A 21,766-nucleotide genomic window follows, 5' to 3' on the forward strand; every position below is an offset into this window, starting at 1 on the left:
CATTCTGGAGTTAAATGGCCATCACTGCGTTTGCAGCATGGCCAGGAGCAGATCTTCCCTGCTTTCATGGCAAGGAGGCCGCTTCTGGCCCCACTGCAAATGCAGTGCTGGCCCCAGTCTAGCTCCCAAATGGGGCTGCACGGCCCCGTTTGGGAGTTAGATGTCCAGCACTGTGTTTGCAGCACGGCCAGGAGAGGCTCTCCCTGCCTTTAAGGGAGAATGCAGCGAATGCGAATGCAGCGCTGGCTTGAATCTAACTCCCAAACGGAGCCACACAGCCCTGTTTGGGAGCCAGACCACACACCCCGCATCTGACATCAGACATAGGGAGTGGGGCGAGCAGAGCCACAGTGGCAGCTGGACACAGGCCGCCACTGGTCTGGCTCCACTACTGATTAATAGCTAATGAATGGGAAGAAATATAATCTGATAGCTAATAACAATACATTTATCATGTACATGGTAGCATTATTTGCTCTACCTACAAGAAAGCCACATCTTTTTTAAAAAAAAAAAAAATCCTGCCCCGCCGAGGCAACATTTAACTACAGGGGGGATAATTTGTTTTAAAATAATATCTGTCTAGAATTTTATGGATATAATTATATCTTATGATTGTGATTATGTATAATCCTATGTGTTATACACAATAATATGTTTTATGATTGACAATAAAAAAATTAGCCAAATGAATGTATGGAATGCTATCAGTCAATCAATCAATTCTTTATTGCAGTCATCTGCCTGCAGAGCTCAACAAACAAGCAAAATGAAATGATTGGTTTACAAGCCATGAAGTTGAAACAAAAATTTAGACAAATTAGCCAAGTGTTGATGATTTTTACAATCTATAAAATAATTTTTTGCACAGAATGATATGCCCTGCATCAGTTCTGAGACTTTCCCTTTTATAAACAAAAGAACTGGATAATGGGAGTTATTATTGCTTTACATTCTTAGGAGAAAACTAGAACTTGAAGAGACTTTTCAGCCTTCATGAAGTTACTCTCACTTGGCAAAGAGACACATATAAGCTCATTACATGTATGGTTGCTAGATGGCAACCTGGAATTTGTGCCTATTGCTTTAACACTTCCACATCTACACAAGAGGGTGTCACTGTGGCTACACATACACTCACCCGATTCTCCCCTAGACCTTTTGCCTACTTTCTTTCTGGCTTGCGGGAGCAAAGAGATCCCTGGCATTGACTCACCACAGATGAGAGGAGATGGTGGGCAAAATAACTACTACTACTACCACTATTACTACTACTGCTACAACTACTTATATGCCAACATATACCAACTTTTCAGCAAATGTCCTCAAAGTGGTTTGCACAGAAAAATAATAATTATAAATAAGATGGTTCCCTGCCCAGAAGTGCTCACAATCTAAAAAGAAACACAAGACACCAGTAACAGTCGCTGGAGGGATGTTGCTGGTGTTGGACAGGGATAGTTGCTCTTCCCCTAAATATAATAGTGCCTCCACTGGAACCTGAGGAGGATCAAGGTAGGAGAAGTTACAAATGCATTATCTTTTACAGCCAAGGATCAGCTTAAAGAGGCAGTTCAAATTGTGACCCACATACCTTATTATGTTCCAGTAACTTATTATGAGAAATTTTAAAGCATCCTTTCAAATTCTACTACTTTAACCCACTCATTTACACTGTAAGAAGAATCATGGTATAATGATGGCAAAATTGAGTTATTGTTGGGATTTTGCCATGGGCATTGTCCCAGTTCTTTATGTGGGGCATGCTTGTCTGTGTGTGAATGTGTCTGCAAGGCCTGTTGAATGTAGACCCCCCCCCAGCTATTTTTAACTACAACTCCCATAATCCCCAATCACAGTGGCCAATAGCCAGGGATTATGGGAATTGTAGGCCAACATCTGCAGGAGGGCTGAAGTTGAGCAGCCCTATGTACTGGCTTGGGGTGGAGTCACAGTTTGCTGGAGTCCTCCTTACTTGCTGTCTTGAATTCAAACTGAGAGGTTCTCCCTCTCTCTGAATAAGAGACTGTTAGTCTGTTTGTTTTTTGTGGTTTTTGCCTATGTTTTAGTTAGTAATAAATATCAAACTTTTAGTTAGTAATAAATATCAAACTTTTGTTTCCCAGTTAAAGTTGCTTCCTGTATAATTACTTATAGAGGATATTTTCTCTGCAACATAGTGCAGAACTAATAAATAAAATACAGGTTTATCAAGAAGAATTCATGCACATTATCTTATATACCAAATGAATAAGCTTGTGAATTTCTTTATAATGCATGTATGCATTTTACTGACACCCAACAGAGGTCATTAACCCCTGAGAAGCATGTGAAACTTCACCAGGAAACACATTTAATTGAGTTTATCACTGAGCTCCAAGAAAGAAAGATTTAAAAACCTAATTATGTCCCTTATCAGCTAAAATAAGAGTATAATGTTAACTCCTCAGGAGTTCATCCCCAAAATGTAATGTTATCACTACTTGCACAAGTTATCCATGTGATTAGGAAACAAAGGGTTGACATCCTGTAAGTCATGCAGAAACAACACTAAGCAACTCTGTTTGGAAGCAAAGGGAAACTGCCAAAATGAACAAAGGAAAGGGTTGCATTACTAAACATATATGGAATTATGTGTTCATTGTTTTGAAGCTGTTTAATGCCAGCGGCCACAGTTCCCCCTTTTACAAACCATCAATTATTAGAAAGAATAACATTCTTAATTACAATGAGAGCAAGCAGATAGTTTGAAAATGTGGGTTAGGTTATGAACAAATTTTTCAGTTCAAAATACTTTTACTCACAAACAGAGACAGAAGAATGGCCCTACACCAATCGTGAATGGGAAGGCCTCCCCTCCATAGGGCATATTCTGAGCCCTGGCCACTGAGTGAGAGTCAGAAAAAGCAAGGGATCCCAGCTGCAGTGTTTTCTCAACACCTGGCCTGCTTGTGTTCAACATCTAACCTGCTTTCCCAAAACATAGAGGCTCTGAACACAAGAAGTGTGGAGAGTCATAAGGGGTTTGGCGGGGAGAGCAGGTCAGGCCCACTCTGCCTGCACACCAGCAGCTAGCAGAGAGGAGAGCTGGTCTTGTGGTAGCAAGCATGACTTGTCCCCATAGCTAAGCAGGGTCTGCCCTGGTTGCATCTGAATGGGAGACTTGATGTGTGAGCACTGCAAGATATTCCCCTCAGGGGATGAAGCCGCTCCGGGAAGAGCAAAAGGTTTCAAGTTCCCTCCCTGGCTTCTCCAAGATAGGGCTGAGAGAGATTCCTGCCTGCAACCTTGGAGAAGCCGCTGCCCGTCTGTGAAGACAATACTGAGCTAGATAGACCAATGGTCTGACTCAGTATATGGCAGTTTCCTATGTTCCTATGTTCCTAGCCCGCCCTGGGCAGCCACATTGGCCACCCACACGATTACCAGATCCGACATGGAGTCAGTAGGGGCGGTGGGGATCGGGGGCTGCCAGGACCCAGGAAGTCCCAGAATGCCCTGCACGAGTGCATGGTGCATTCTGGGGAGGCCCCCCTGCCGCATTGGAAGGCTTGCTGTAGCCTCCCAGTCGGGGGGGGGGGTCTCCTCCATGTTGCCATGACTCACGATCGAAAAAAATGGAGTTAGTGGATTGCTCGCGCCACTAACCTCATTTAATGGAGGCACAATTAGGCAGGCTAGCCCCTGGGAGCTGCACAGCTCCTGGCAGTTCACACACACGGGGGGAAACTGGGCTGGGCTCCCTTAGCCCAGTTTCCTCTGTGCGTGTGAATAGCCTCCTAACTTGTTGCACTCCCCCATCACTGTAAATGTTCATGTTCTTAAACGTCTGTTCCTCAGTAAGCCCTGCCACAGTCAGCAGGCCTAACTAGTAAGATCTTTGGGTCTAAATGTGGTGACTAAGCTACTTCCTGAAGGAAGTTTATATGATTCAGATGAAGAGTGGGTGATTCACGGATGGATGTGTTTGTCTAGTTTCTGACCCCTGTCATGTTACTTATCCTAAATTATAGTATGACATAATGGATTATAGCAGAGCTGATATGAACATTGACTCATATGTGAAATTTGACATATGCATAATATTTGGCCACTCAAATTTTAGAATAAGAAATGATGATGCAACTTTCAAATACACATTTTGAATGTAAAATTTTAAGCTCATCTGAAATTTAGACTTTGGATTACATTGGGTCTTTTTGACTTATTTACAGTCATGTTAGTCACTCTGAGTGCCCCATCACTGGGATGGAAAGGCAGGATAGAAAATTTTGAAATGAATAATAAAGAACATCAGCAAATCCCAATATGCCTATATTTGTTACCTCTCTTTCCCTCCCCATCTCCTCTGCTTCACCACACTAGGGATGTGCACGAAACCAGCTTTGCCACTTCTGTTCGAATCCGAATCGGATTTAAACTGATCCAGCCCGGGTTGGTTTTGGTTCTAGTCAAACCTTTTTAAACCAGTTCTGAGCTCTACTGGTAAAAGGGAATCTGGTGAGGATTTCCTTTTACGAGTAAAGGGTCAGAGGGGCTTCCCGGAGGATAGAGCAGGCAGGCAGGGAGTCATTTAATACTTACAAGCAGCACTGGCAGTGGCTGTAGGGGGGCACAGAGGGTAGCGGCCCGCCCCCACCCCCGCCATCCTTCCCCTGAGTAGTCAGAGCCAGCAGTGGCACAGTTCTGGCCTCTGGGCATGCGTGGAGGCTATTTTAGTGACCTCCACACATGCACAGAGGCCATTTGCATGACTACACAGCGAGCCGGCTTGCACAGCCCTACACCATACTCATCCCTTAATGGCTTGGCTCCATATAGATGTTTCTCCTTTAACTTTCCATATGTAAATGTTGATGTTGAATATTCTGCAGATATTCTCTGGATGCTCAGAGATTCTACAGCAGTTTTCTAAGTATCTCATATGTGCATTTGACATCCAATGATATTTTATTTCAGCATTTGATATCTGACAGTTGATATTTGCTTGTACTAAATCAAGGAATTTAGTATTTGACAGCATTGATAGCTGATATGGAAGGCGATATCCTAGCCATTTTCAAACGTTCTACCTTTAGAGAACATTTTTCACTGCTGCCAAGGAACCCCTAACATGTCTGCTGTTAGGACCAAGGGGTCTGGCCTGGTACCAGCCTCAAGGATCCAAATGGAGAGACTGTGGTCTGTGTCAATTCCAGGTTTCCTTGCAAGTGACTCTTCAGTTAGAGGCCTGTTGTCCCCTAGGTGAATTGATCATGAAGAGAAAAAGGAACAAGCAAATTCTGCCTTACATAACTGTGATTGCCTTGAACATTAGGAACATAGGAAGCTGCCATATACCGAGGCTATTCCCACGATCAACAGAAAGTGGGCTAAGGGAGCTTGTCCGCTTTCCATTGATCATGGGAACCACTGGGCTTGCGGGCGAGCCTGGTGCTCCCAAGGCGGCTAGCCTGCCTACAACACCCTCTCTTAAAATGAGGTTAATGGAGCAAGCACTCCATTAACCCCATTTTGTTGCTTGTATGTCACCGGAGCACACAGTGACACATGAGTAGACCCTCAGCCAGGAGGCTGCAAGCAGCCTCCCGGGCTCAGGAGTCTCTCCAGGATGCCCTGCGCCCTCATGTGGGGCATCCTGGGACTTCCAGGGGCCACGCGGCCCCCCATCCCCACAGCCCCCTCTGGCTCCATGATGGAGCTGGCAGTCGTGTGGGCAGCTGATCTGGCCACCCAGGGCTCCGCCACCGATCTCTAAGCCTGCTCTCCCCACAGACCTCATTGAGGCGCTTCACAACAAGCATGTGGAGTGCCTCACTGAGTCAGACCATTGCTCCATCTCGCTCAGTATTGTCTACCCTGACTGGCAGTGGCTTCTCCAAGGGTGCAGGCTGGAATCTCTCTCAGTCTTATCTTGGAGATTCCAGGGAGGGAACTTGGAACCTCAGATGCTCTTTCCAGAGTGGCTCCATCCCCTGAGGGGAATATCTTACAGTGCTCACATTTCTAGTCTCCCTTTCATAAGCAACCAGGGTAGCTTGGCTTATTTCTAAGTCAAAGTAAACATGAGCTATGGGTCACTTGCCCATCTATAAAAACCACCCTGAGTCTGTGAAATGTAGAAAAGGAAGTAAAGGAAACATTTTAGATTACTATCAAAAAATTAAGCTCAAACTCAGACATTTGAATAGCAAGTATCTGAGCAAAGCCTTTGCAAACCTTTTAAATCCTGATTAAGCTTTACAAATTATTCCCTTGATATTCACTTTTCAAAATGATTTATAGCTTTTCAAGACAATGCTTTTTTAATGCTCTGGATTGAATGCATGCATTTAGAAGATGATTAGAGCAATCAAGAATTAGCAACTGGAACCACATTGCTTTAGTAGGCACCAATTACCAGCAGAGTTATTCTCCCCACTTCCTCCTCAATAGCTATATTTTTATGTGATGTATTTTAAATGTATCCCCAATGACCATTCCATGATTAAGAGGACAATTTCATCTGTTTACATTGTTATAAAATGCACAAGGATGGGATAAGCTGAGTTGCTTTACTGAATGAAATGAGGCTTAGCATTGCTGGGAACCATTTGTTAACAAAAGCCGAAGGGCCCAAACAAAGCTACACACTACAGCCTGGGTGCTTTCCAGATTAGACCCTGCAATAGGGTTACGACGTATCTCTGAAATGTGCTCCCGCACTTCCTGTGTTGTGACACCACAGTCCCTACACTGACAGCAGGGTGCTGTTCAAATTTCCAATGCCTTGTTTTGGATTTAATCACTGCAATATAGTGCTATAACATTGTATATTCAGCATTAAAATGTTTCTGGTTTTTTGGGTTGTTAGTTTTTGTGGGACTGCTCCCCCTGTGGGCGCTTTGCTATTTATGTTTTGATTGCAATTTGCCTGAAAGGAAGCATTTTGCCGCTGTTGATAGGCTAATCTGGAAAGCGCCCTGAAATCTGTTAAAGTTCTAGTGGACAACATAGATAATTGAAATGATGCACAAAGTTGGACCCAAATAGCTTAGGACCAACATATCTGTCCATCCATCTCCTTTATTCTGTCCCATTACAATAACTGAGCCAGATCAATGGAGTGCACAATCTTAATAATACCATCTGTGCTTCAGATCCCATCATCAAAGGCCCAAAGAGATGAGTTCACTTGTTCCTTTTAAAAATATGCCCAGCTCTTGTGTAGAAAGAAAGGAAATGAAAGAAGGAAGGAAGGAGAGGGAGAGAGGGAGGGAAAGGCTGTAATAATCTCTTTTAATCAAGTTTTATTTATTTATTTATTTATTTATTTATTTTTACATTTATATCCCGCTCTTCCTCCAAGGAGCCCAGAGCGGTATACTACATACTTGAGTTTCTCTTTCACAACAACCCTGTGAAGAAGGCTAGGCTGAGAGAGAAGTGACTGGCCCAGAGTCACCCAGCTAGTATTATGGCTGAATGGGGATTTGAACTCGGGTCTCCCCAGTCCTAGTCCAGCACTCTAACCACTACACCACGCTGGCTCTCAATTTATACAGTGTGGATGTAGCTTTGGTGGTGTACTATGCCACTGAAGCTCTTCAGGGTTAAAATTATATTTACAATGTTGCCTTCTGCAAATCCATTGCAAGATGAAGACACAAAAAAGATTTCATAGGAGACATTAAGCCATTGTAGTGGGGTTGCCAGTGTTACCAGGTTTGTTATGAAGTGTGGTTGTTACCATCATTCATGACTTTAAGCCCATTCACAATGAGTGTACAGATCTGTACACATGTATGGCAATTCAAACGTTATGCTGAATGCAGGTAAAGAAGTACACTTCCATTCTGTTTGAAGGGCCTATATCCAAGTTCACTTTTAAAATGATCAAAGGGACAGTACTTCACACAAACGCATGTACGTGTGAACAGACATCTTTACACTGACGAGCCCCTGGTGGCGCAGTGTTAAAACTGCCGCCCTGTAACCAGAAGGTTACAAGTTCGATCCTGACCAGGGGCTCAAGGTTGACTCAGCCTTCCATCCTTCCGAGGTCGGTAAAATGAGTACCCAGAATGTTGGGGGGCAATATGCTAAAATCATTGTAAACCGCTTAGAGAGCTTCCAGCTATAAATGTCAGTGCTGTTGCTATTGCTATTGCTATTGCTACACTCGTACACCATGAAGTCTTAATTGGGCTTGGATTAAAGTGGGGAAGTTAACTCAGTTGGGTGCAAACTTGCATGCAGCCAAATTACAAACTATGGTATCAGGAAAGATGGTTGTGGGTAGGACACACCAGAGTTGGGATGCTCAGGAGGGAGTGACAGTGCACAAGCACTTTCTTTGAAAGCAAAGTGGAGTTTTATTGAAGAATAGAAATTTACAGAACAAAAACAGTAGTTATTCCTTCAGTTGCTGGCAAGGATCTCAATGATCTTCCCTTAAGGGATTAAAGCTCTAAGAATGGTACTGGATCACTTCCGAAATGTATTCACAAGTTAGTGGGGTGGGGGTGGGGGTAAGGGAGAGGGGCAATAGGCAGAGAGAGTAAGGATAGTGATAGAGACACAGATCTGTTGCTACCTATTCCTAGGTTGATGGATCAGGTTTCTAGGGGCGCAAATGCCGTCTTCCTTCATGGAAAAGGAGGTATAGAGGTGAGTCTCATGATCAGTGAGACCCGCCAGAGGGGGTTCTGCAGGAGAGTGGGCTCTTGCAGCAGACGATCAAGGCAGCAGCCCAGGCAGCCGGATCGGCCACCCACATGACTGCTGGCTCCATCATGGAGCTCCATCATGGAGCCAGCAGGGGCTGTGGGGATTGGGGGCCACGCGACCCCCGGAAGTTCCAGGATTGAAGGACCCCTGAGCCCGGGAGTCTCCTCACGTGTTGCCGTGGCACAGAGGCATGCCACAGCAATGCACGACCAGGAAGCCCGGGTTAGTGGATCGCTCGCTCCGCTAACCTAGCCTAAGGGAAGGGCTACTTTGGCGGGCTAGCCACCAGGGAACCACCGGGCCCGCCTGCGAGCCCGCTGGTTCCCACGATGACTGGAAAGTGGGTTGAACTCCCTTAGCCTGCTTTCCAGTGATGGTGAGAATACCCTCACTATCTGTTAGTTACAGGGGGTGGAAGCAGAGAGACTCAAGGTCACGGGGAAATGCAGGGTGTTTACTGAGGGCCAAGTTCTGGCTGCTCTGGGAGGCACACTAAAAGATCTCCCAGGGGAAAGGGGGGAGCAAAAAGAAAACCAAAATGTCCCAGGCAAGAAAGCAATCTCTATGTGTGCAGACAGAGTGAGATGCCTCTGAGTTGGTGGCAGCAGCAAAACAACAAACAATAAGGCCGTTCACAGACCAAAGTGGGGAGGGCTGAGGGGCAGGCAGGATCCTACTTCCTTCCAGAACCCAAACTGGACTCTGCCACCTGGAGACCTAGATGAGCGGCATGGCAGCATGGCAATTAGGAGGTTGTGGGGAGGAAGCTAGGCCACCAGATATCCCACAATACATTGCGTGAGCAGTGCAGTGCATTGGGAAATCTCCCTGCTCCTCTATGACCAAGATGGCTGCCAGCAGCCCAGGAGCAGCCGTCAGCAGCACAAGCACTCACATGGCCAAGCAGTGAGGTAGGAGGCACACACTTGTCCTCCCACCTCACTTTTCGCCTGGGTTAAAAAACAGGGTTACCTGAGGAGGAGGAGCAGGATTGGGAGCGATCCTGGTGCTTCACACATCTCAGGCTGATTAACTCTAAAGTTCCTATCAGAGGGAGGGAGGTTTGACTTTGGTTTCCTGGCTTATTTGGATATGTGCTCATTAAGAGAATGAAACTGCATTCTGAACCTGTGCCAGAGAACATCTGATGCATTCTAGGCACTCTGTGAATGCCCAGGGGCAGAGGCTATCAGAGCAGTATTTCCTCATCCCATACAATCACACCCATGACCTAGGAACACCAAGAATACCCCATCAGAATGACTATTCACTTCTCCATTGGAGGAATGCAACCAGGCAGTGACCTCTGTGAGAGCAGGGACAGTGATACAGCTATTATGAAAAGAAAATATTTGATCTGGGGTGCAATCAAGACAGGCAAGCATGGCAACATAAGATCTCAAAATATGGGATGCAATTGATCTTTATCTATTATTATTATTATTATTATTATTATTATTATTTCAATTTCTATACCGCCCTTCCAAAAATGGCTCAGGGCGGTTTTTACACAGAGAAATAATAAATAAATAAGATGGATCCCTGTCTCCAAAGGGCTCACAATCTAAAAAGAAACAAAAGATACACACCAGCAACAGTCACTGGAGATACTGTGCTGGGGGTAAATAGGGCCAGTTACTCTCCCCCTGCTAAATAAAGAGAATCACCATGTTAAAAGGTGCCTCTTTGCCAAGTTAGCAGGGGCACCAAGTTAGCAAGTCTATACAATGCAATACTATTGATCCTGTCTTTCTGACTTAGGAGCATCCATTTCAAGCACAGGAAGGAACATCAAAAAGCAATACTTTTCATGAGAAGCCCCATGCACTGTGTGCTATAGTAATCAAGTCTCAATATGACCAGTACATGGGCGATTGTGGCCATGTCTGCTTTTTCTAGCAAAGGGCACAGCCAGCACACAGCCTTCACTATGGCTAATTGCTGTTGATAGACTTTGCCTACCTGCATCTATCCAATCCTTTTAAAAATGCATCTAAGGCAGGGTCATTGCTACATCTTGCGACAATGGATTCATTGAATCAAATTACTAATGATCCAGCAAAGTTTAAGCACTTTAAAGTCTCACTGATGTCCATGGGAAGAGTTAAGCACACTGTGTCTGTGATGATGCTTATAAGAACTGTGTGATGCCTGAATTCTTTCCCTATGTATTTCTGTTTCTTTTCCTTTTAATTTCCTGCACATGTGTTTTGTTCTGGTGAATGATTTTTTAAAGCCACATCAGTATTGTAAACATGGTATGTGACCAACCTGGCTACGGATAAGCAGCATTTTGCAATTGAGTTGATCGCTAAGTTTGCATTTTTAGCTGCTAAGATAAGTAAGCAATTTATATTGAATTCTTTCTGGGCATTTTAAATGTTGTTTTAAATGTGTTTAAGCTTTGTAAATGATCATAAATCTAATCATTGTCCATTTATTGGAGTCCTTGTGTATCTGCTTTATTTGTTTTTATGGGGTTATATTTTTGTTTGAACATTTACCAGCTGAAGTTCTGTAGACAGTTGATAACATTTAGATTTTGCATGGCAGACAACTGTTTCTCTCCTTTTCTCTTTTTTTTTAAAAAAATGCAATAAAATAAACCTTTTTTATCAGTCTCAATCTTTGAAATAGACATTTGTGAAAAGTCTTTGCTCATCAAGTGGTTTTCCATGTAAACAAATGCAGTGAGGAGAAGAGAAGGGCTGTGCAACCCAATCCGAGGCATGTTTATGCAGACATGTGTTTAGGTTATTGGCAGGTGCCTCAATGGAAAAGAGCTGGGCATATTTTTAAAAGGAACAAAAGAACAACGCTATCAACTACTAGCAAAAGTAATTCCTTTTGAATTGTTGGAGAGATGAATGGTGAGGGCTGTATCCTAAGTCACCAGAAGGAGAGCTGCAGGTCCTCAAGAAGCCTTCAGCATTCTCAGTGTCGACAAAGTGCACAGCAGCTGTGAAAAAGGCAAATCCCAGGCTAGGGATCCTTAGGAAGGGAATTGAAAATAACAGTGCTAATATTATGATGCCCTTATACAAATCTATGGTGTGGCCACATTTGGAGTACTGTGTACAATTCTGGTCATTGTATCTTAAGGACATTGTAGAACTGCAAAAGGTGCAGAAGAGGGCAATCAAGATGGTCAGGTGGCTGGAGCATCTTCCTTATGAGGTAAGGCTACAGCATGTAGGGCTTTTTAGTGTGGAAAAGAGGCAACTATGGGTAGGCATGATAGAGATGTATAAAATCATTCATGGAGTAAAGAGAATGGACAGAGATACATTTTTCTCCCTCTCTCACAACACTAGAAGCAGGGGTCATCCCATGAAACTGAAGGCCAGGAAATTTAGGACCAACAGAAGGAAGTACTTTTTCACATAGCACATAATGAATCTATGGAATTCTCTGCCACAGGATGTGGTGATGGCCACTAGTTTGGTTTAAAAGGGTCTTAGACAAATTCATGGAGTTCAGGTCTACCAATGGCTACTAGTCTGGTGGCTATAGGCCACCTCCAGCCTCAGAGGCAAGATTCCTCTGATTACCAGTTGCAGAGGAGCAGCAAGAGAAAGGGCACAACCTTACCTCCTGCCTGTGGGCTTCTTAGAAACATCTGGTGGGCCACTGTGTGAAACACTGTGTGAAACTGTGTGAAACAGTTCCTTGGGCCTGATCCAGCAGAACTGTTCTTATGTTATGATACTTTCCACAGAGAACCAGGTGTAGAGGGGAGGGTGAGCAATTTTTGCATCTTTCTCTTCCCTCCAAAAGCCTTTTCCACTTGTACAAATATGTTCCTGAGGGCTGCATGAAACTCAGGAACAGATTTGTACAAGTTAAAAGAGCTTTTGGAGAGAGAAGAGATCTGAATATCGCTTCTCCCCACTCCTCCATGCCTGGTCTGCTGCAGAGAGAAGCCTTCAGTACAGGTACACTGAAGGCTTCAGGTGAAGAGAGGTGGTCACTTCAGCCAGCAGATGGTTGGGGCACCAGCAAAATGGCAAGATGCCATCCAACTCCCTGCTTTTGAGGGGGGGGGAAGAGGGGGAGGAGGGTGCATGGGAGGGCTGTAGCATGTGACACGCTGCCTCAAGCACACAGAGGTCTTGAGCTGCCACTGTCAAGTCCTGTATTGTTTATATTATCAAGTCGCCCACACTAAGGCTCCCTACATAGGCTTTTCCATTGTCTTTAGTTTTTTCCTCTAGCATTTTTCCTAGTGTAGTCTATTTTTCTTCTGTTGCACAAAAAAGGCCCTAGTGGTGCCAAAGAAGGAGGATGGAGGAAGATCAAAGGATATGGACAGACATGTTATGAGAACAGTTGTTGGCTTGAGAAACAAAGAAGGACTGTTAGGTGGAAAAAATGAGCCATGAATCTCAGGAGCTATCTGCTCTATGGGCGCTCTCTTTATTTCTGCTCTCTTAGTAGCCCAACATGGCCTGGATTGTGTCAGTTAATCAAAAGGAGGAAGTCAGAAATGTTTAGGATCCTGTCTTGGAGCAGGGGACTGGATGTCTTGCTCTTCTGGTCTCTTTGATATTCCAGCCCTGTGATTCTAGGCACAACAGCATTTATTTATTTTTTTGCATTTTTAAAATTAGTTTTCTACATATCAATGTGACTTCCCGTTCATCTTTCAACACAATTATACTGCAACATCCATATTTGCTCTCATGTAAATATTTTCTTCGTATTTATATATCTGGTTATTATGTCCTAATCCTTGTTTTCATCATCATTGTAATCTATTAGTTTCACTACAGGCACAACAGCATTTTTTGATCAAACAGGGCCTGCATAACACAAGTGGAGAAGCAATGAAGATAGATACCATGTGCTCTTCCAGTTTGTTCTATATCTTTCCCTGATGCAAAGCCAAAGTAATATCAAATTAAAAGAAACAGTGAGCCATGCTAAGCATTACATAGACCCATTTCAAAACTGGTTTTCAGGCAGGCTACAGGGTGGAGACAGCCTTGGTCAACCTGTTGGATGATCTCCAATTAGGAATTGACAGAGGGAATGTGAGTCTGTTGGTCCTTTTGGATCTCACGGTGGCTTTAGATACTATCAACCATAGTAACCTTCTGGAGCGTCTGAGTGGGTTGGGAGTGGAAGGCACTGCTTTGCAGTGGTTCCACTCCTACCTTTAAGGCAGATTTCAGATGGTGTCTCTTAGAGAGTGTTGTTCTTCAAAACATGAATTTTTATTATGGCATCCCCCAGGGCTCCATACTGGCTCCAATGCTTTTTAACATCTACTTGAAACTACTGGGAGAAATCATCAGGAGATATGGTGCAGGGTGTTATCAGTATGCTGATGACACCCAAATCTATTTCTCCATTTCAACATCATCGGGAAAAGGCATAACCTCCCTAAATGCCTGCCTGGAGGTGGTGATGGGCTGGATGAGGGAGACTGAATCCAGATAAGATGGAAGTACTTATTGTGTGGGCTCAGAACTTGAGAGATGGTTTTGATCTGCCTGTTCTGGAACAGGTACGCAGTCTAGGGGTGCTTTTGGATTAAAACCATTCCCTGGTGTCTCAGGTTGAGGCAGTGGCCAGAGGTAGCCAGCTGCATCCATTTCTTGAAAAATGACCTAAGAACAATGGTACATATGCTGGTAACCTCCAGACCTGACTGCTGCAATGCACTCTGTGTGAGGCTGTATGTAGTCTAGAAACTGTAGTTAGTACAGAATGTAGCAGTCAGGTTGGTCTCTGCGTCATCTCAGAGAGACCATATTGCACCTATACTAAAAGAGCTACATGAGCTACCAATACGTTTCTGGATAAAATGCAAGGTGCTGGTTATGACATATGATGCCCTAAGCAGCTTAGGCCCTGGGTATTTAAGAGAACATCTTCTTCACTATGAGCCCCATCACCCCTTGGGATCATCTGGAGAGGTTCGTCTGCAGTTGTCACCAGCTTCTGTGGTGGCTATGCAGCGATAGGCCTTCATTGTTGCTGTCCCGAGACTCTGGAATGTGCTCCCTGCTGAAATAAGAGCCTCCCCATCTCTGACGACTTTTTAAAAGTCCCTAAAGACTCATTTTTTTCACCCAAGCTTTTAAACTTAACTGTGGTTTTAAATGGTTTTAATTTTTAATTTGTTTTTATGTTGTAAACCGCCCAGAGACAGAGGTTTGGTGCGGTCCACAAATATGAGAAATAAATAAATAAATAAATAAATAAATAAATAAATAAATAAATAAAATATTGTTTTAGCGCTACAAAATTATCAGGGAAGTCTTGCTCAGCTGCCAGGAACTCTGCAAGAGGTAGACGTATGCACAGAGACAGAATGCCTCCCACTTTCCTTGATCACACTGGATCTTCCAATTTGTGCTCTATATTTAGAAGACAGTGTGTCACACCACACAAGAAGCCCAGTAACCAAGAAACAGAGGCTCAAAACTGTCTCCTATAACTATAAAGTGTGTGCGTTGCATATAGCCTAAGTGGCACAGTGGGGAAATTCTTGACTAACAAGCAGAAGGTTGCCGGTTCGAATCCCCGCTGCTACTATATCGGGCAGCAGTGATATAGGAAGATGCTGAAAGGCATCATCTCATACTGCATGGGAGGAGGCAATGGTAAACCCCTCCTGTATCCTACCAAAGAAAACCACAGGGCTCTGTGGGTGCCAGGAGTCAAAACTGACTTGATGGCAGGGCACATTTAACCTATATGTTGCATATATTTTGCAGATAAGAAACTGAAACTAATACAGAGACTTATCCAAATAGTGAATTTGTGAATAAGATTCTTATATGAATGCAGTATTATCACTCCAGCTTCAGCAGAGGGAAGAAGAAAGAGGAAGAGAGTGTTCCACCTGCCCTGTGTTATTTTCCCCTGGATGGTGGTGAGTAGGGGTGTGCACAAAACTGAGTTGCCCGGTTCAGTTTAAGTCCGAACCCTCCCCAGTTTGATTCGGTTAGTGGGGCTCGCAATTGGAAAAAAAATAAAATAAAAATAATTTGCTGCTGCTGCTCCATTGGACTTCTCTGAGGCCATGTGTGGGTGGGTGGGGGTCCTCCATAGGTTCCTCCTCCCCCACCGGTCTTCGTTAATGTCCAAATCGCCCAGTCTGGGTGGTCTTTGGTCTGTTCTGGGACTGCTCTCTGTGGCGGCAGCCATTTTGGAGGCCGCTGCACATGCCCAGTGGGCCTCTGTTGTTGGCAGAGCTGTAGCTTCCAAGAGGAGGGCCCAGAGTGCTGACTCAGGAGTTTTTGCTGAATCCTGCATCATTTCCTAGGCTGGCAGGGTCACCCCTTTGGGAACCACAAGGATTCCACTCTGCTGGCTGGGAGTAATTTTTTAAAAGCTGTTTTAATTATGTTCCTGAGTGAGGATATGAACCCGGGGAGAGCTGGGTATGCTTCAATTAGAGTGATTACAGGTAGGGGAAGGTATGGTGTAGGGTCTTACTCACATCAGAAGAGGGTAAGAGTGATTCAGCATCTTATTCCTATCCCTTCTTCTGGTTGTTCCCATAATGGGAGGGTTCCTGGCTGCTTTACCAGCCTGTCCTTTAGCCTGCTGGTGCTGCTGTTTAATGCCAGGTCAGTCCAGAATAAGATCTCTATTATCTGTGATTTAATTGTGGAGGAAGGGGTCGATCTGGTTTGTATTATGGAGACCTGCATGGGAGAGCTGGGAGAGAGAAGTCTTTCCCAGCTGTGTCCACCTGGATATTGAGTGCAGCATCAGCATAGGCTGAAGGGCCAGGGAGCGGGGCTCACTGTAATTTCTAAATCCTCTCCAGGCCCCCTGTCCAAGTGAGTGCCAGTTCAGAGTGGTGATCTCTCGGGGTATTGGGCTCTCGGGGCAGAGTGGGGATTCTGTTGGTGTACCACCCACCCTGCTGCCCAGCTGTCTCCCTGCCATGGAAGTGGTCTCGGATTTGTTGTTGAAGACTCCCAGAATGATTGTTCTGGGTGACTTTAACATCCATGCTGAGATTGCCTTGTGGCTCAAGATTTCATGGCTGCCTGCTATAACAACCATGGTGCTGTCCCAACATGTTGTTGTTCCAACACATGAATTGGGGCACACTCTGGATCTGGTTTTTTCAACTGGACAGGAGGGTGATGATTTGAAAGTGGGGGATATGTCAGCTATGACCTTGCCATAGTCAGATCACTTTCTTCTGAGGTTTAGAGTCTTAGCAGCTAAAGCTCTCTAAAAGGGAGGGGAGCCTATAAAAATGGTCCATCCCTGGAGACTGATGACTTCGAATGATTCCTGAGGGCTCTGGGGGATTTTTCAGCTGGTATGGCAGGTGCTCCTGTTGAAGCTCTAGTTGCTCTCTGGAATGGAGAGATGACTCAGGCGATGGGATGACCTATTCAGAGAGAGAGACAGAGGGAGTACAACCTTGTTAATTTTCTTGGATCTCTCAGCAGCTTTCAATACCATTGACCATAAGAACATAAGAACAGCCCTGCTGTATCAGGCCCAAGGCCCATCTAGTCCAGCATCCTGTTTCGCACAGTGGCCCACCAGATGCCTCTGGAAGCTACAGGCAGGAGTTGAGGGCATGCCCTCTCTCCTGCTGTTACTCCCCTGCAGCTGGTACTCAGAGGCATCCTGCCTTTGAGGCTGGAGGTGGCCTATAGCCCTCCAACTAGTAGCCATTGATAGACCTCTCCTCCATAAAGTTATCCAAACCCTTCTTAAAGCCATCCAGGTTGTTGGCTGTCACCACATCTCATGGCAGAGAATTCCATAAGTTTATTATTCATTCATTCATTCATTCATTCTATTTCTATACCGCCCTTCCAAAAATGGCTCAGGGCGGTTTACACAGAGAAATAATAAATAAATATAAGATGAATTCCTGTCCCCAAAGGGCTCACAATCTAAAAAGAAACATAAGACAGACACCAGCAACAGTCACTGGAGGTACTGTGCTGGGAGTGGATAGGGCCAGTTACTCTCCCCCTGCTAAATAAAAGAGACTCTCCATGGCCCATGGTATCCTTTTGAATAGGCTGGCTGAGTTGGATGTGAGAGGCACTTTTTGGAGGTGGTTCCACTCCTGCCTCGAGGCCCGTTCCCAAAAGGTGGTGCTGTGGAACTAGTGCTCAACCCCTTGGCAGTTATGCTATGGGGTTCTGCAAAGTTCCATTCTTTCCCCTATGTTGTTAAACATCAAGGTGAAATCACTGAGAGAGGTCATCAGGAGATTTGGCTTGAGGTGTCATCAATATGCAGATGACACTTAGTTGTATCTCTCTTTTTCATCAGATGCAGGTGAAGCGGTGACTGTCCTGAAACGGTGCTTGGATGCAGTAATGGACTGGATGAGGGTGAATAAGCTGAGACTCAATCCAGACAAGACTGAAGTACTGTTGGTTGGTGGTTCCTCTGCCTGGGTGAATGATGTTCAGCCTGTTCTTGATGGAGTTGCACGCCCCCTGAAGGACCAGGTTCACATTCTGGGAGTGCTCCTTGATCCAGCGCCATCACTAGAGGTTCAAGTGGCCTCTATGGCTCAGAGCGCCTTTTATCAGCTTCGTCTGATATGCCAACTACAACCTTACTTGGAAAGAGAAAGCTTGGCCACAGTTACTCATGCTCTGGTAACCTCTTGCTTAGATTACTGCAATGCATTGTACATGGGGCTGCCCTTGAAAATAGTCCGGAAACTGCAGCTGGTACAAAATAGGGCTGCAAGATTATTAACTGGGACTGGACGTTTTGATCATATTATGCCAATGCTTAATCAGCTGCATTGGCTCCCAATCCATTTCTGGACCCAATTCAAAGTGCTGGTTTTAACCTTTAAAGCCCTAAAAGCCCTAGATGCCCCATATGTCCCTACCCATACCTTAAGATCTTCTTCGGAGGCCCTCCTCCAAGTTTCCCTGCCAAATGAGATGAGGCGGGTGGCTATCAGGGAGAGGGCCTTTTCGGTGGTTGCACCCTGTTTATATAATAGCCTCCCCAGTGAGGTTTGCCTGGCTCCATCACTTTGTTCTTTTAGACACCAGGTAAAGACCTTTTTGTTCACCCAGGCCTTTTAAATTTGGGTTTTTAAATTGGGGTTCTCAGATTTGATCTGATTTTAAACTAATTTAAAACTGAGTTTTTAAGCTGCTTTGTATGTATTTCGTCCCCCCTAAACCTTTTTTTTGTCTGTTATGATATAGTGTGTTATGTCCTTTTATTTCATGTTTTAATGCTCTGTTGTGAGAATTTGTTACAGGGCAACTAAAAAATAAAGTTATTGTTATTGTTGTTGTTGTTGGACACAGACAACGTCCATGCAGCAAAAGTCAAGTCAGTCCTAAGGGAAAAAACCACACTCAGGACACTTACCAACTGAATTGCTATCCATATGACAGCCCAAAGCACAGATAGCTAAAATTTACATAAAACATTATGCCACTGAAAGGTTCCTTTTGCTTATCTAAGAATATCTGATTTTATAGCCAACTTTTATTTTGCTCGCTGTGCTACAGTCTACCCCTCACAGCAATAGTTGGTCATTTCCAGATAAATATGGAAAGAATTACTCATGTAGGGCTCATGTGTGAGGAGTAAACATAACATTAGTTGCATTTCAAGGATGGGCCTTCCCCTCTGCCACTTTTGATTGCTTAGATTCTTCCCTGCCACAATGGCATTGTCTGCTTGATTCCTGCAGATGTTGATTTCTTTCCAAGCTGAATAGCTTTGCATCAGATCAGAAAGGAAGATCTTGCCTGACAGCTCTGAGAACCTTGGCTTGCTTGCTGTTTGGAATTTTAGTAGTGCCAGGCTCACAAATATCTATACTTTGAAGTTATATAGTAATATATTTTGATTTGGTATGGAGCCTGACCAAATATGTCTAGATATGTGTCTGAGCAAATTGAATACAAACTTTCCCTCTAAAAATGGAAACTAACATCATTCACACTAACATCATTCATTCTAACATCATTCTCACAATCAGCCAACCAGGGTAGGAGTGGGGAAACCCAGGTAGAGAGGTTCATGTGGAGCCATGGGCCAACTCACCTTCCCCCAGTGAGTGACTAAATGTTGCTGAGAGCATGGACCGCGCTTCCAGATGATTCATATTGTGCCATGCAGCGCAGAGCTCTGGAGGTCAAGACCATGGATCCTGGCCTCCAGGTATCCCACAATACACCACGTGACATGTGCGGTGCATTGGGGGATTCCTTCGGGAGATGGGTGCTCTAGGCACCCATCTCTGTGTCCTCTCAGGCTGAATGCGACCCAAGAGAACACATGATCCCAGAGTGGGGGGAAGCGCTCGCGTCTTTAGCCCTGGCTAAAAGCCAGGTTAAAAAGGCAATGCTGCCCCACTGGGTTTGGGCTTGATCCTGGGCAGTCTCGTGCACAGTCTAACCCAGGCTGTGCTTCCCTAACCTGGGTTAGGCTGTGCTTGAGACAGCCTCAAGGTAAGAGGGGGAAAGTCCCATCTTACCTCGCAGCCTTGGTCATATTCACGACTGGGGTTGTTTGCAGGACTTCCCAGCACCCAGCTCCCTTCTAACCATTGAATGCTGCCTATAGAGTGGCCAGGAAGCTGGGAGCTGCTGCATTGACACAGGCAGACTCTCTGCTGGCCGTTGAATGCAGTGTGGGATAATGGAGGACTTCCTCCTCCAGATCCTTACTGTAGAGATCTCCGCTACACTGATCGTGTGGGTGCATGGTGCAGTGCAGTGCAGTGCAGCAGAACACAAGTAAGCCTTTAGTCATGTGGGAGAAGATAGGTATAATCCTGCCTTCCCTAAAGCCTTTTCTAGCCCCAGTTATTTTGGCCATGTGAATGACCTTTCTGAGTTTCATTTGAAATCCTCTGATCTCTCTAATACCCTAAAAGCAGCTTATTGCATCTTTTAGTCAAGTATCCCTTGAGAATATCACAGTTTTCATTAGAGCTGACTGAATTAGGAAGCCATAACAATTTGGTGAGCTGGTCCACAATACCGATGGACTAAGACAAGAGTGTGATCCAAGCAGGCATAAGACCTCCACTTGAACCTCATCCTTGGGAGGAGAAGCTTTGTCCTCATGCTGCATGTTAGTCCACAGAAGTCTTTGGCCAATTCCACTTCAGAAAATGCTCATATCTCCTCTGGTGCCAAAGCACAACTTCCAAGCATATGTCTTGCAATCTGCTCTCTACATCTGTCTCAGAACCCAGCGTTTTGGTCAAAGAATGTTTCAACATTTCGGTTCAAATTTATGAACATGATCTCATGAAGGGAATTGCAATGAAGCAGTCCTTTATTAAAGACAGAAAGCTTGGAAATTATTTTTAAAGCTAAATGATAATTTCACAGAGAAACATTGCTCTTTTGCTTAAGGCTTGGAAAAGAGTTTTTCTTTGTTTACCATGTGTTGCTGGGCTCCTGCATAGGACAATCTTTGAAACATTTCACACAGACAAGGTCCATGCAGTCAGTGCTAAGCGGGGGGAACCATACTCTGGACACTCTTGGTAATATTAAAATAAATAGTGATTGGGGAGGGGGAAATTCATCTGGGTTGTAAATGTGGTTTAGTGTGCAATAGGAACACTGCAAAACATGCTGTATAACATGGTTTGTACAGAACCATGTGTGAAGAAATTAGTAAGGATTTGAATGCAGCTGCATAAAAGGGGAGCAGTCTACCCCCTCTGGCTACAAGCAGACATATAATTTACCCAAGACTTGTGTCATGGCTGTGCAGGGATTTGAACCCAGAACTTAACCCTGGGGCCACACCACTACACTGATAAATACAAAGATAACTGGAATATAACTGGAAATGTGAAGGATTCTGAGGGCACCTTATAGAGAAAACATATGCTGGAAAAGCAAGAGTCTCACAGTCAGGGGTGTAGCTATAATTGAGAGGATGGGTTCAAAGAACTTGGGCCCCCAAGCTCCTGAGGGGCCCCCAACTCCACCCCTCCCCTCATTATATCCCTCTCTCCAAGGGGCCACAGCAGAGAGGAGTGAACATGGGGCCCCTCTCCCCTAGCTATGCCCCTGCTCACAGAGCAACATATAAGGTGTGTATGCGTTGG

General features: G+C 44.7%; 1 protein-coding gene across 1 annotated transcript in view; it reads left to right on the top strand.

Moving 5' to 3' along the window:
* The window catches only part of LOC128340742 (uncharacterized), a 54,854-nt gene extending 35,978 nt beyond the window's left edge, over window positions 1-18,876 (top strand). The window contains exon 2 of the mRNA XM_053286296.1: window positions 17,980-18,876. Coding sequence (XP_053142271.1) covers window positions 17,980-18,758 — 779 coding nt within the window. The 3' untranslated portion in view covers window positions 18,759-18,876. The remainder of the gene's footprint in view (window positions 1-17,979) is intronic.
* Window positions 18,877-21,766: the final 2,890 nt, after the last annotated feature.

The sequence above is a fragment of the Hemicordylus capensis genome, chromosome 1, assembly GCF_027244095.1.
Source record: "Hemicordylus capensis ecotype Gifberg chromosome 1, rHemCap1.1.pri, whole genome shotgun sequence".
Lineage (NCBI taxonomy): Eukaryota > Metazoa > Chordata > Lepidosauria > Squamata > Cordylidae > Hemicordylus > Hemicordylus capensis.